The sequence below is a fragment of the Periplaneta americana genome, chromosome 5 (genome assembly GCF_040183065.1).
Source record: "Periplaneta americana isolate PAMFEO1 chromosome 5, P.americana_PAMFEO1_priV1, whole genome shotgun sequence".
NCBI lineage: Eukaryota > Metazoa > Arthropoda > Insecta > Blattodea > Blattidae > Periplaneta > Periplaneta americana.
In genome coordinates, this window is record NC_091121.1 from 78559574 (window position 1) to 78573728 (window position 14155).

Consider the following 14155-nt stretch of genomic DNA (forward strand, 5'->3'; position numbering starts at 1 on the left):
AAATTTAATACGAAGCCTTTACTTTTATGAGTGCCGGTATTCTTCAATGTAATATTGTTAGAAAGGCGTTGAAAAAATTGTAAACTGGTAAAAATATTTATGATTAAAAATGTACACGACCTTTTTCTTTTCCAATATCGATAACAGTGCTCTTATTAATTTTAACACAAGCAACAGTTCTTATTACGACTTGCGCCAAAGGTAAAAGAAATCCGCCATTATCTTTTTCCCTCTCAAAATACTATCTTACATAACACACCATTTCTCGCGCTTGACTCTTTAACGGGGAACCTTGTACAATATTCTTTGTTCTCCGCCTGCCTTTTCTTCCTTCCGACATTGCACAAGTCACCTGTTTAGAAACTCTCGCAGAAACTAGAAACACACTCTATTCACACACTCCATCAATAACAACGAAGGTAATACATCTAATATAATTTAAACACAATAATTATCGATCGATACACTAAAACAATAATACAATTAAATAATATTTTAATTCACACAAAGCACGCACTAACCAGCTAACTCAAAGTCATTCCGGGCACTGTATTCACCACTAGGCTGTGGTATTCACGTGCAACTTGTAAACATAGACATGGCAACACCGTTCCGTTACCATGGTTACGTGTCTCTCGTGATTGGTTGATTTGAATGGTTGCCATGGTAACATGCCAAAAGCGCCATTTGTCAGGTCGGAAGTAGTTTTGGACAGACCATAAATGTCTTATGAATCTCATTTCTGCTGATTCGAAAAGAAGAAAAATATTAACTGATATCGAGTACTGGATATCAGTACTGCACTATACGCAATAGACGATTCAGTACTATAATGCAGAAAGATAGATGGAAAGTATTTTTGTGCGAGATTGTGCGTATTTGCTTGTTTTCCGCACAGAACCAATACGCGGTAAGTGTGAAATACCACATTCAGTATTCCCAACCTAACACACATAACAATTTCCCTCTTCTTACCGCTTAAGCGCGACATTCATTTTACTGCTTTAGGCGTTTAACATAGTAATAATTATAAATTGGAAACTTACCACTGCAATTTCACATAAATTGCAATGTTAATTATTGAATAATTTCGAGGGAAAAATTGTTCCGGAGCCAGGTATCGAACCCGGGACCTTTGGTTTAACGTTAAACCAAAGGTCCCGGGTTCGATACCCGGCTCCGGAACAATTTTTCCCTCGAAATTATTCAAATCAACTTTACAGGGAGTTATACCTGAAATCTTGATTTGCAATGTTAATTATTGTTTTTGAATATTTGCAAAAATTAAGTAAAAGTCACTACTCCACGAAACTTATTGCATTCCTGATACAAGTAACATTAAGGAAGCCATGAAAAAATCAACAAGATTCCAGATGCCGATGTTATTACTGCAATATGTTATATAAATAATATTGTTAAAATATTAAAATGAAAAATAAATCATTACATAACTTTACCGTTTGTTTTAAGTTCGCATTTATAGACTGGGGGGGGGGGGAAGACAGACGTATATCACTGCCTGTTGGAGTATAGTAAACACAGAAAACATTTTATAGCAACAATGTTGAAGAAAGATATTTTGGTTTTCCGAAGTTACCGTCATTGAACAGAAACCAAGATGGAGATTTCATTGCAACTAATTAGAAATTCGTCTTTCAGGTATGTAATAAACGATCTTCGCACAAAATAATGTACGATACACGAGCGGTATGTTTGTTTCCATATTCCCGGAAATTAAAAAAGCTCAACTACGTTTCGCTTTTTCAATCTTTTCCTCGAACATGAAACGTCAACATACTGCTCTTGTAACGTATATTACTATTGTAAGTATAGGCCTAATAGGCTTAATGTGACTAATGAACTTTTACATATTTCTGGAAAAACAAAATGTAATTAAATTCTGAACAGAATAGTCATTTAAATTTGTAAATTTTTATTACGGCGACCCCTAAATCGGCACGTCCACATCTGTGGAGTAACGGTTAGCGCGTCTGGCCGCGAAATCAGTTGGCCCGGGTTCGATTCCCGGTCGGGGCAAGTTACCTGGTTGAGATTTTTCCAGGGTTTTCCCTCAACCCTATACGAGCAAATGATGGGCAACTTTCGGTGTTAGACCCCGGACTCATTTCACCGGCATTATCACTTTCATCTCATTCAGACGTAACCTAAGATGTTGATAAAGCGTCATAAAATAACCTACCTAAATCGGCACCCCGGGCCATGGCCGTCTTGGCCAGCTTTGTGTCGACCTTGGTTCAGAATCAAGTACCTACTTAGTGTAAATAACCAAAGATTCAAATTGCAAGATATGCTGATAATTTAAGAATTAAGTAAAAAGGAATACTTGAACAACAAAGGACGATCTCTGTAAGTGATAATGAGACACAAATGTGATGCACTCTATAACAATTTATTTCACCACACTGTATAATGTACCGACATTGAAGTACTATGTTGCGGACCTGTAATCGCCTCTGTCATCTGGCCAGCACAGGACAGGTTAGGTATGGAGCTTGGTTCTAATTTTCACCACAGGAGTGTAGACCTGCTGTTACACAGCCAATTCTGTCCTTTACTGAAACACGAATTCGATGCATGATGAACTGATGAGACATAAAACCCATTATATAAGCACTTAATCTACTCATCTGCCCTTAATTTTTAATTTTCCTTCAAAATTGTTATTTTTCTTTACTTTCATGTCATCTCAAAGCTTGACCTTTCTAGTTTTTAAAAATATATCAGTTTTTTCTCTCCGATGTTTGGTTAATTAGTTACTGACTTTTTATTGACCGGAAGAACCCTTTCTTTAAACCGAAAATGCAGTTCTGCAAGTGTTAATCCGTCACATTCTGTCAATTTTATATATTTTTCGTGTAATAACACTTCGAATTTGGCGGTAGAGTTTGACTATTTCACACGGTCAGGAAGCTGTGTATTTGGTTTTACAATTTTTCATACCCCTCAGGATGTAGATGATTTTTCTCCATGTTTAGTTTTACAGCATTTTACAATATTAATGTTAACACAAAGTGCACTTGGAATTGAGATACTTTCACCATTCTTGCACACACAGCCCTGCAGTATATATTGACTACACCCCAACTCTGGCTACTAGCAACAGGCATCTATAATGAACACCGATCAAAACACCCCTCATTTCTCATGAAAAACAACAACTGAATAGACTACAGTGAACTATAGTGGACTTTATGTTGTCAGCAAACAGCTGAATACACTAAGAAGATTGATTGATCATTCTTGCACCAAAATTAACTGATTAATGTAGCTAAGTGCCAAATTACAAACAGTATCCTACTGATTAGAAAGTTAATTTATTTTATGTTCGAAATTTTCAAAAAATAAAATTACATTTTTGGGATAAGATAGGGAAAAATTGTTTTCGCAGCTTATTGTGTGTTCTTTTAGGAACAATACTACTGTATGATAGAAATGTTGTTCTAACATGAAAACTGTGGACCGATGACTAAAACAAACAGGTTTCAGTTTTCGCTTTAAAAAGTTTCCCCCTGTCCCCAAAAAAATATTGTACGGGTTTATTTTGTGTGAAAGTCTTTAATTTTGTTTCAAGAAATTAGGGAGAAAAGAGTTTTAAAAAATTGGATAGAAATTGCAAATTTTTCTCCCAAAGGCAGATAACTGCCTTAAAATAGATAAAAATGCCTTCTATTTCTTCCTCTCTTCTACGTATATTCGTGACTGAGTGTATGAGCGAGTGAGCTATTCAGTTCGTCATCGACGAGTGGGTGAGTTAGTAAGTGAATCAGTGAGCAAACAAAATAATGCATGAATAATTGGGTGATTTATTTACTTTTAAGGCCCATTCACATTGAGAACGTTAACATTAACGCGAGGACATAAACGTTTTATTAAAAGCTGGTCTACAATAAACCGGGAACGAGAACCAAAAGGAGAACGGGAAGCGGAGGACATGAACTTGAAGATTTTTTATTCACAATAAACCGAGAACTAAAAATCACTATGCATATCGATATGCATGTCAATAACGATATATAAAAGTCGATATTACACATTCTTTGTTATTTGTGTATAATTGATCAATGGTGTTCATCCATGAGTACAAGCCAGCCAACATAAACGCAGGTTAACCAACTTCAAAATTTATCACATAATATTTAAGAATTCACCTCAAAATCTGTGCTTCAGTGGCTGGTCATGATAATATCTTTGAAAAATATTGGAGTGCAAGAGCTCAAATGACTTTATTGTCAAACGCCTGACAGAAAACAACAACAAACAACAACAACATATTTAAGAATTCAATTCATGTGATAATTTGGTCACGCATACCCGTAACATATTGAAAGCGATTCTACTGAATTTCTGGGTTACTTAGACAGGAAGCATGAAGAAGAAAATGTCACGGCCTCCTTGCTACAAAATATACGACCACCAAATATCTTTATGATGACAACAGAAAGAATCTGGTAGGCTGTGATCGGAAACGAGAACGGCAAAGCTAAAACTTCGCCAAATTTCACATTCCCTTTCATGTGCTCCGACAAGCCTCTCGTTAATTGTGAATGCACACATTTAAATGTATGTACTTAGGCAATTTTCCCATTTTCGTTATCGTTGTCGTTTCCGTTCCCGGTGTATTGTGGTCCGGCCTAACAGTAACAGTTGAATCACCATTCACAGTAAAAACGTGACGTTACAATAAGGTCATGAAATATATCCCTAAACAGATGACTGCAAACAATCACTGATGTTACCGCAAAAGAAAAAGTTTGGAATTTGCAATCTGTGAATAAGCCTTTCCTGTAACGTTTGTGTTCTCGCGTAAATGTTAACGTATTCATTGTGAATGGACCTTAAAAAAAGAAAAATCCCAGGCCAGGCCGGTACTCGAACCCGGATCGCGAAGATTCTGACCGTTGAAGCACCGCAGGAGTCTGTTAATACATTATTTCATGTGATTTCATCATCACTGACTAATCTCTGCACTTTAAAGGGGCACTAAGTAGTTTATTAAAATGATAACATGAAACAGTTTCGCGATCACTACGACAATTTTAAGCGTAGCCTCTAATGTATTGACATGTGACGTCAGTCACGCAGTACAGGTGGGAAGGTAAGACCTGAGCCAAACGTGGTATGCGCAGTAGACTGTGATGACATCAATTCCTCTATAGCGACCGGCGGGAAAGGGGAAAATCCTTCCTCTTTGCGCGTATTTGGCTGAAGTCTAATCTTCCCAGTTATACATATATTACTTACTTACTTAAAAATAGCGGCGACGAGGACTCTGATGTCTTGCAGGGTGAAGACAACGAGCCCGGGGGTGAGCATGCACAAAACGGAAAGTGCGAATAACACAGGGATGATGAGTAGGATGTGGGGGTTGACGAGCCAGATGATGGGCACAAGAACGGCGACCAGCAAGGCCAGTGTCACCAGCGCTACCATCTCCTCCTCTTCGTTTGTCAGCTCCACCCTTCCTGCCTGCATCATAGTAAGAGAAATTATATTACTGTGAATTTGACGTTGCGAGCATGGTAATCCGGGGAGGAAAGGTTTCGTGTCCGCGTCTATGGAAACGTGTATCTCTCTATTGTTGTTGTTAACAAATTCTTTCCTTCATTGTTGACTACTTGCTTCCTACTTTCCTCCTTCCTAAGTTTAATTTATTCAATCATATATTATTTTCTTGTAATTTGTTTTCGTTTATCTCTTTCTTTCCTCCTCCCTCTCTTTTTATTCTGTCTGTCAGTTTGTTTGCCTGTCTGCCTAACTACCTACCTATCTACATTTTTTTCTTTTGCTATTGGTGGGTACTTGATAGTTGTGTAGCCAAATTTACCGACAGAATCTTCGCCTAATATGCGCCATAGCAGGCTGGTCTACGTCAGGGGGTCTCAACCGTTGTGTAGCGCAGCCCCATGGAGTGTGTCGCGGAATTTTGGAACTGAAAAATAAATTTTATGTCATCCAGAAAGTTTCTTTACAACGCACTTTTTATTTACAACGAAGTCTTTGATGTGGTACATTTTATTTTGGGATAGATTTTACCAATGAAACGTGAACTCCTGCAACAATACTCAGTTCAGTTTTTCTGCCTGGAGATAATTCGAATGAAAGTTAACACCAGCAATAATGCTTTGTAATTCGTTCACCCTTTCCACTTAATAAAAACAGAGTTTAGCATCGTCAGAACATATTGGTCAGTTTCAGTATATACGTGTGACCGGGTGATAGTGAGACTATTTTATCAAAAGTGCTTTATTTAGATTTTATCACGGACAAATCTGAAAAGGCAATCTGAATCAAGTTCTGGGTTAGAAGACGCAGTGCTGATTCAAATAATGTGTGCGAAAATTCACAAAAACGAACTGCGTTACGTAAATATAGGGATGAATACTTGTAATATAGTTTTACGTGGCGTGAAGATGAATATAAAAAAAATCCCGAGTGTCTTCTATGCGGAAATGTTTTGTCAAATCAATCGATGGTCTCGAATAAACTAAAAATTTATTTATAACTACCGTTTTCAAATTCTACCAAGAAAATAGCGAAATCTAACAAAGGAACAGATTGCTGCATTTTGAAGATGATTTACGTGTGGCCTGTCAATCGTAAGGCTACGAAAAAAGAAACTATATGCAACTCACCAAACGCAAACTTCGCATCAATTTAAATATATGAGTTTTCAAAAACGATAATAAAAATCTTTTATCGGATATCCTGCATAAATAGGTTGGGATTTTTTGACACATAGATATTGTACCTATGTTTTTATCTAATGCCACTGAAGTTGCTGCTTGTTTTCTTTTTAAAATTTTCGAATGCGTGTTAACATCGACCTGTCAACAACATTGGATGTCCGACACTAGATAGAAGTTGTTAGCAATGCTTTTTTTCTGGTGGAACGCGCTGGAACGGCTTAGACCTTGAAAGTCTTGGTTGGACGAAAAGGAATTTAAAAACAACAAAATTTCATTGCAAAGAACAGTGGTCATCTTCCCGTCCGCTATAAAATATTCACCTTTCTCTCCAGAAGGAAGCACTGGTTATTATTATTATTATTATTATTATTATTATTATTATTATTAAAAGCAAATAAGTGCGTCGCGATATCGTGGGCGTTCAGTAAAGTGTATCGTCAGTCAAAAAAGGTTGGGAACCACTGGTCTCCGCTACACCCGAGATGAAATGAGATGAGATGAGATGAGATGAGATGAGATGAGATGAGATGAGATGAGATGAGATGAGATGAGATGAGATGAGATGAGATGAGATGAGATGAGATGAGATGAGGATGGTGATTTGTTGGGATGCGACAGAGGAACTAGAGCTCCCGGAGATTATGATGCTGCAGCATACTGCATCAGACATTCGTATGTTGCAACCTCATAAGAATGTGTGTATTCACCGTCATATTGAACGGTCCCTAGACAAAACCGTCCTGTCCGAGACGGAATGTCCGATACAGTATGCTACCGATCTAAAGAAGAATCTATGTGAGCTCCGAGCCTGTTGGCCACTTGCCTTTCCGCTTTTTAGTGTTCTGTTGGAAGGACTTGCGAGAATATTGAAGGGGAAAAGACGAAAATGAATATAACGTCGTAATACATTCTATATGATGGGACGAAATGTCAAAAAGCACGACTGAACATCAGCAGGGCAGAGTCGACGAAGTTAAAACTTTGGACAGAGTGACTGAAAAGATGTGGTGTCGCTATCCTCGCTTGACATGGGATCCGAGTCCTTGCATTGAACGAGTGGCGACCGAGTAAGCTCGCCCAGAAATACCCAAAGCGACACCCGAAGGCCAAGGCTTCAGTTTGTGTGAACTTGAACAATCAGCTGCTGTTTACTTACGAGTGATTGGCGTTAGCTTGGGATTTGACTGTGAAAGGTAGAGTTGGCGTGGTTCAGAGCAGTGATCATCCAGTCGCGCAGGGTATCCACGCAAGGTGGCAGCACGTCTCGTACCAGCCACTGCGCCGTGTCTGGTCCCATCGCCACGACCAGCAGCAGCAACAACGATACGGGCCAAAGCACCGACAGGATGCACTGGATGGCCCAGCGCAGCAGTATCCATCCCAGCAGCAGCAAACCGGTTGTGATCAGCATGGACTGAGCCTCGTTGGACAGCACCCAGTGTGGCACCATGGTGTGCAGGACGCTGGTCACCTGCGTGGACACGAAAACCAAGTCTTGACAAACACAAAAGCAGTGGAAAGGAAATAAAAAATTAAACAATGAAACGAAGACTTGCAGGATGCTGCCCACATGTTTCAAGCAAAAGAACTCATGAATAGAACAAGGATGCGTATGGGCTATTCCATATGAAACCGATCAGTAAAAAAACCTCGCATTTTTTTAATATTCTAATTTTTTCCCTATTTATACTGTACAAGGTTCTGAGGAGAGTGCATTTTCAAAAATATACTATCGAAAGTCAAACGGTTTTCGTACTATTGAGCGACAAATTTAGCGTATTTTATAAAAACAACCCTCTTTCAGCGCTCAGAACTCTGGAACCGTTTACTGCAGAACATCGAACGGGAGTTCACTTTGAAGCTGACATTTGGTAGGTTATGATAAGAAGTAATCCTTATTTTTATTTTATACAGAGAGACAGATAATCTGATTTTACTTACTTTTAGGCTTTTTGCCCATTTGTTAAAATGTAAAAAATATTGAGAAAAAAACTTGCATTATTAAGAGGGATTCGGCATTGTTTGCTTAGTGGCTTGGCAATAAGTTTCGAGGGTATTAAATAAATTATTTTCACATGCCTAGACTTGAACGGCGCAGTACCGCACGCACTGGCCGAGAGCTGAAGATAAGCGAGCGTTGGGCGTCATTTTACTCCTGTGTTATAAAAACTTGTGATAAAGCTAGCCCAGCTATGCGCTACTAGACGAAACGTCACGTGTTTGTCTCCTGGCCTTGCTTGTCTCGGCTAGCTCCCGCCTCACAGTTAGCTGGTTACTTCACGCGCGTACTATTTATTTTCTTTATTTGATATTATCAATACTTCCTTAGCAACGGTGCACCAGTAAAAAATATGTGTTTATTTGTACTTTCAGTGCGGAATCTAACCATATATTTTAAATTTTTTTTTCGTGGTCAAAGGCGTCTTAATAAAGAAAAATCTAAATTTCTCCATTTTCATAAAAAGTAAGAAAAACTATTTACATGTCAATATAAACTTTAATTTCTCAGCATCAAAATAAACCATGATTTTGATCATTGGGTGAAAGGGTTTCGGAACCACAACAGTTTAAAGTTGCTAATTTTATGAAAATACGATAAATTTAAATATTTTTAATTTAAACACTATGAAGTTCTGATGCCTCAAACTTTGCACAAAGCATTGTATCACAGTTGTCAACGGACAGAAAAAGTTTCATTGTATTTAAAAATTGCAAGGTCAATTTTCTCTATATTTCGGTCGATTTGAGATGGAATAGCTCGTATGCAAATGCATAGACCAATATTTTTACTGGACAGATGTAGGCCTAAGTCATGCAAAAACATCTTTATACATATTTTGAATGTCTGACGACGAATATTCAAGTTAATTGTGCATATTTTTTACATATTCCAAGTGTTCTTGCATGCTAAGACTATTGTTCATTGCAGCATATTTTCAAGATTTTGTTGCATATTTTGTGAAAAAAGTAATATTGTGATTTCTTTGATTAAGAATGGGTAGAACGGAGAAAAATTCTCTCCGGCACCGGGGCTCGAACCCGGATTTTCAGCTCTATGTGCTGACGCTTTTTCCACTAAGCAAAAACCAGATTCTAGTTCCGATGCGGATTGATTCCTTCTCACAATCAAACATTCTGATGGGTGCAGATTAAAAACTTAAACCTTTTTCTACCACCATGTTAATAATGTTAAAAGAAGTGCTTATACAAATTTTGGCCACTCGATCGCAATTACGAGGCCGTCCAGAAAGTGATTTCCCCTGGGATCGTTTACAGAAAAAAACACAATTGCATGCAAAGATTTATTGAAATAAATACAGCAATTGTTGCGCTATTTTTCAACATATTCCCAATGGAATTGAGACATTTGTCATACCATGGGATCAATTTTTGTATCCTTGTGTTGTAGAAATCAGCCGCCTGGGATTGGAACCAGCGTTTGACAGCCGTCTTCACCTCTCTGTCGATCCCATGATGTGACAAATTTCTCAATTTCGGTGGGAATATTTGAAAAGTAACTCGACCACCAAGGAGAACAGAGAGGTAGAACTTAAACAGGTGGGAATATTGAAAAAATAACTCGACCGCCAAAGGGCAACAGAGAGGTAGAACTTAAACAGAGAAGGATCCAATCCGGCATCGGAATTAGAATCCGGTGTAGCTTAATTGATAAAGCGTCAGCACGTAGAGCCCCGGTGCCGGAGAGAACTTTTCTCCGTTCTACGCATTCTTCACCATATGATAATGCAGAATTTCTGCATGGAAATATTATGTACTTCGGTACATCGTTGTAAAACTGATTTCTTTGGTTGTCAGCACACAATATTTTTTTGGTTAACTGCACTCGATGGCTGGAAATTCCATGCATTTCAAAGGTGAATGTGGAAAAACTAAAACAACCACTCGACTCCCTGCTTTTTTTTTTTTTCATTGAATTACTGCACAACATGAAGCATTCCCAAACATTTTTCCCTACCTGACTGTTAACACTTTTTCCCTGTTTCACTTACTCTTAGTCGGCGCTTCACCAGTCCGTGATTGTATTTTGTGTGAGTGCATTCGTTCGTCATGCCTCGTAAAAAATTATTAAAAGTAGTAGAATCACACATTTTCCACCCACAAGGTCCACTGGTTAGGCTGTTAATATAAAACTAGACATGGTGATTAAAAAAACAGGTTCAAAGTGAAGAAGGTTTTATGCTATAAAAGAGTGGCTTGCTTGAAGCTGGATCTTACAAACTCACAATTTGTATACTAAAATGTTGACCAGTTACCTCACGTGACGTTAAACAATCATTTTTAGCATTCAAAAGTATCTTCGTAGATGACGAAGTATGATAACAAATAATCTAGAAGAGTTTTTTGATAGTTGTGTTTTTCTAACCAGAAAAAGTAAGATAAACAAAGAAATAGTCTACTCGTAAAATGTACACATTGAACATTAATGCCAAATAAAAAATATAGGTCTACCTAACATATTATCCACATATTATTGTTTTTTACAAATATAGTAAATCCTACAAACTTTGGATTTTGTATGTTTTTGCACATATTTGGAGGGGTCAGAGCCATAGTGGGCCAAGCGCCATACATTAAAAACGGAGAAAACAAGGGTTAAAATTAAGTGCACACCATAATTCAATTAATCATATAGCAAATAATATATAAAGTGTGCACATTTAAACTAAATTATATATCAATCTTCATTAAATTATGGTATTCACTTAACTTTAACCCTTGCTTTCTCCGTTTTTAATAAATGGCGCTTGGCCCACTATGGCTCTGAACCCTTCATTTCTTCTTTCATTATCATAATTCAGACTTTGTTTTTGCATATAAATCCTGATCTTAATCTTAATCATGAATAAAGGTTGCAACAGAAAAAAGAAAACAACATGCAAACGAATGAGGGAAAGACGTAACACGAAGAAGATGACAAAGAAGGGAATAAGGAATAGAGGAAAGGAAGTCAAAAAAGAAGAAAATGAGTGTCGCGAAAAAGCTCGTACTTTTTTTTTTTTTTTGTAACAATTCAGTTTCTTCATCATGTTGTTGTTAACAATATCATTGTTTAGAATTTATCTCCTTAAATTGTCATATATAAAGCCCCCCTGTACAGACCAATCTCCTGGAGGTATATCTGAATTGGATGATTGTCCAATGCCCATACATGGTCTGACTTACCTCCTAGACCTAAGTTATAATTCACCAAGAAGACATAAGAGGTCGTTGAAGTTATTTCCAATGGAGAAATGCGATCACTGAAGAAATACTTTTCCTCCATTGTTCTGCGTTCATTTCTAAGTGATTCCTTAGCGCAATTTTTAAATAGTATAGCTAAAGTTTCGCTGTTATAAGTGTTATTAAAACTTATTTATATTTTCCATAGCAAATATTTACACATTTCTATAAATTCTAAGAGAAATGCATGCGAATAATTCCTTAAATCTGAACTTTCATAGCTTGCCGCCATTTCCCTACGGAGAATTTTAAAACGTAACAATGAAATCTCGACCGGATGCCCGCAGTATCGTTTGTTTCTGTGCTTACTTTTTCTGCCGCTTAATTTTGAGAGCGCTACAGTAGGAAAATTTCAACCAGTCCTAGAATTATGAAGACTTATCCCAAGGCCAAAAGCCTTGATATTTTTCGACCATACACGAGGAAACTTGCCTGTGGATTTAGGTTTGCACAGACTTGCCTCCAGTTAAGTCTTTGCGTGTATGGGGCCATTAAGACAAGTATAAAAGATTTAATATACACTGATGCAAAGCCGCCGTGGTAGTGCCAAAACCTGACTTACCGTCACCCGAGTTCAAATCTCGGCTGTGGGGGTTAGTATAGTGATGAACAAAACCAAGTGTAAGGGTTGTTCTCAGAGCTCTCCCGTTTGTTCATCGTCCTTCCATCAATATTCTCCACATTTCTCCCTTTATCATCATCTCTGTTTTGAAAAATGGGACATCTCCTGTGTTTCCATGACGTCGAGTCCATCGTCCGCCATGGTAGATGGCCCTCGCGGTTTGTCCAAAGATTGGTGGATGGCATAGATGTTGAATTGTAGATAGCTTATAGATCTGCAAAAGTGGCACTTAAGCTTCCCAGGCTCGTCCTTGCTTGGAGGGAACAAGACTTCTCCTTAATCTGCTGTATGAGGTATGGCTGACCACTACCAGAGATACGGTATACGGATTTTATGGCTCTAGATCAGTTATGTCAATCGGTGCGCATAATATATCCTACAGATAACGTTTGCGCAGATAGAGCACGCTAAGTATGCCGCAACAGAAAGTATAGTCGGATCAGTGAAACGTGAGGTACCGGTACTAAATTGCAAGCTTATTAATTTTCCCCCATCACTTGATCAGCTGCTTAAATTGGGCGATTTTCTATCTGTTAGATTCACTTAACAATTCACAACACTTCCTCGAATAAACGCATATTACACATATATCACGAAAGTATTTTTGTAACATCTCTGGAGTCGCCCTCTGTAGCTTAGTTGGTATAGCGCTGGCCTTGTATGCTCGAAATTGCGAGTTAGATCCCGGTCGAGGTCGATGGCATTTAAGTGTGTTTAAATACGACAGACTCATGTCAGTAGATTTACTGGCATGTAAAAGAACTCCTACGGGACAAAATTCCGGCACACCGGCAACGCTAATATAATAGCTGCAGTTGCGAGCGTCGTTAAATAAACCATAATTTAAAAACATCTCTGGAGGCCTTATATACGCGGTCAATCATGGCTTAATGTTAATTGTTTTTAGCAATAAGTACCATAGTCACAACAATCTTATAAAATTCCAGATTAAATTATGAAGTAATGAAGTAACTAAAATGCGATTATTTGGTCCAGAGAGCATACACTTTGGTGCAGAGATGTATTCCTTTTATATGATTTAAATTGCTATTTTATCCAAATAATTAAAATATGACTATTTGGTCCAGGGATCATCCATTTTGATGCAAGAATAATTATTCGTTTAACACATTTCTAAATCAGTCTTGAATATATTATTTAATGTATTACTTTAAACCAATATATAGTCTATATGATGTGGATTGAGTAAGAAGATAATGTTTTGGCTCCATTGTGCATCATTGTTCACGAATAAATACGAATAAAAATTAACATGGCACAAAAACAATATTTTAAGAAGTACAAGAAAAATAAATATTGTATAAATAAGTAATAAGAATGTGTACCTTAAGGAATAATAATTAATACTTAATATATGCCTCGTGTAACCTAAAGTTATTCCTTCTCTAACATTCATTTAATCATGAAGTAGCGCAACGCAAATCAGACATCAGTCACGGGAGTGGTATGGGAGGATATTAAAGTTTCAATAGATGTTCTCAACTATAGCTTAAATTAGGCCTATAGTACTTCTGGCTCTAAAGATAGCAAACAGCAGCATTGATTCTTAGCATTGATATGTTGT

General features: G+C 37.6%; 1 protein-coding gene across 2 annotated transcripts in view; it reads right to left on the bottom strand.

Moving 5' to 3' along the window:
* Window positions 1-2398: 2398 nt before the first annotated feature.
* LOC138700507 (uncharacterized) overlaps window positions 2399-14155 on the bottom strand; it is a 31729-nt gene continuing 19972 nt past the window's right edge. For both annotated transcript variants that reach the window (XM_069827109.1, XM_069827110.1), the window contains 3 exons: window positions 7864-8178; window positions 5267-5487; window positions 2399-2575 (listed from right to left, as the gene is read on the bottom strand). In XM_069827109.1, the coding sequence (XP_069683210.1) occupies window positions 7876-8178 (303 nt within the window). In that variant the 3' untranslated portion in view covers window positions 2399-2575; window positions 5267-5487; window positions 7864-7875. The remainder of the gene's footprint in view (window positions 2576-5266; window positions 5488-7863; window positions 8179-14155) is intronic.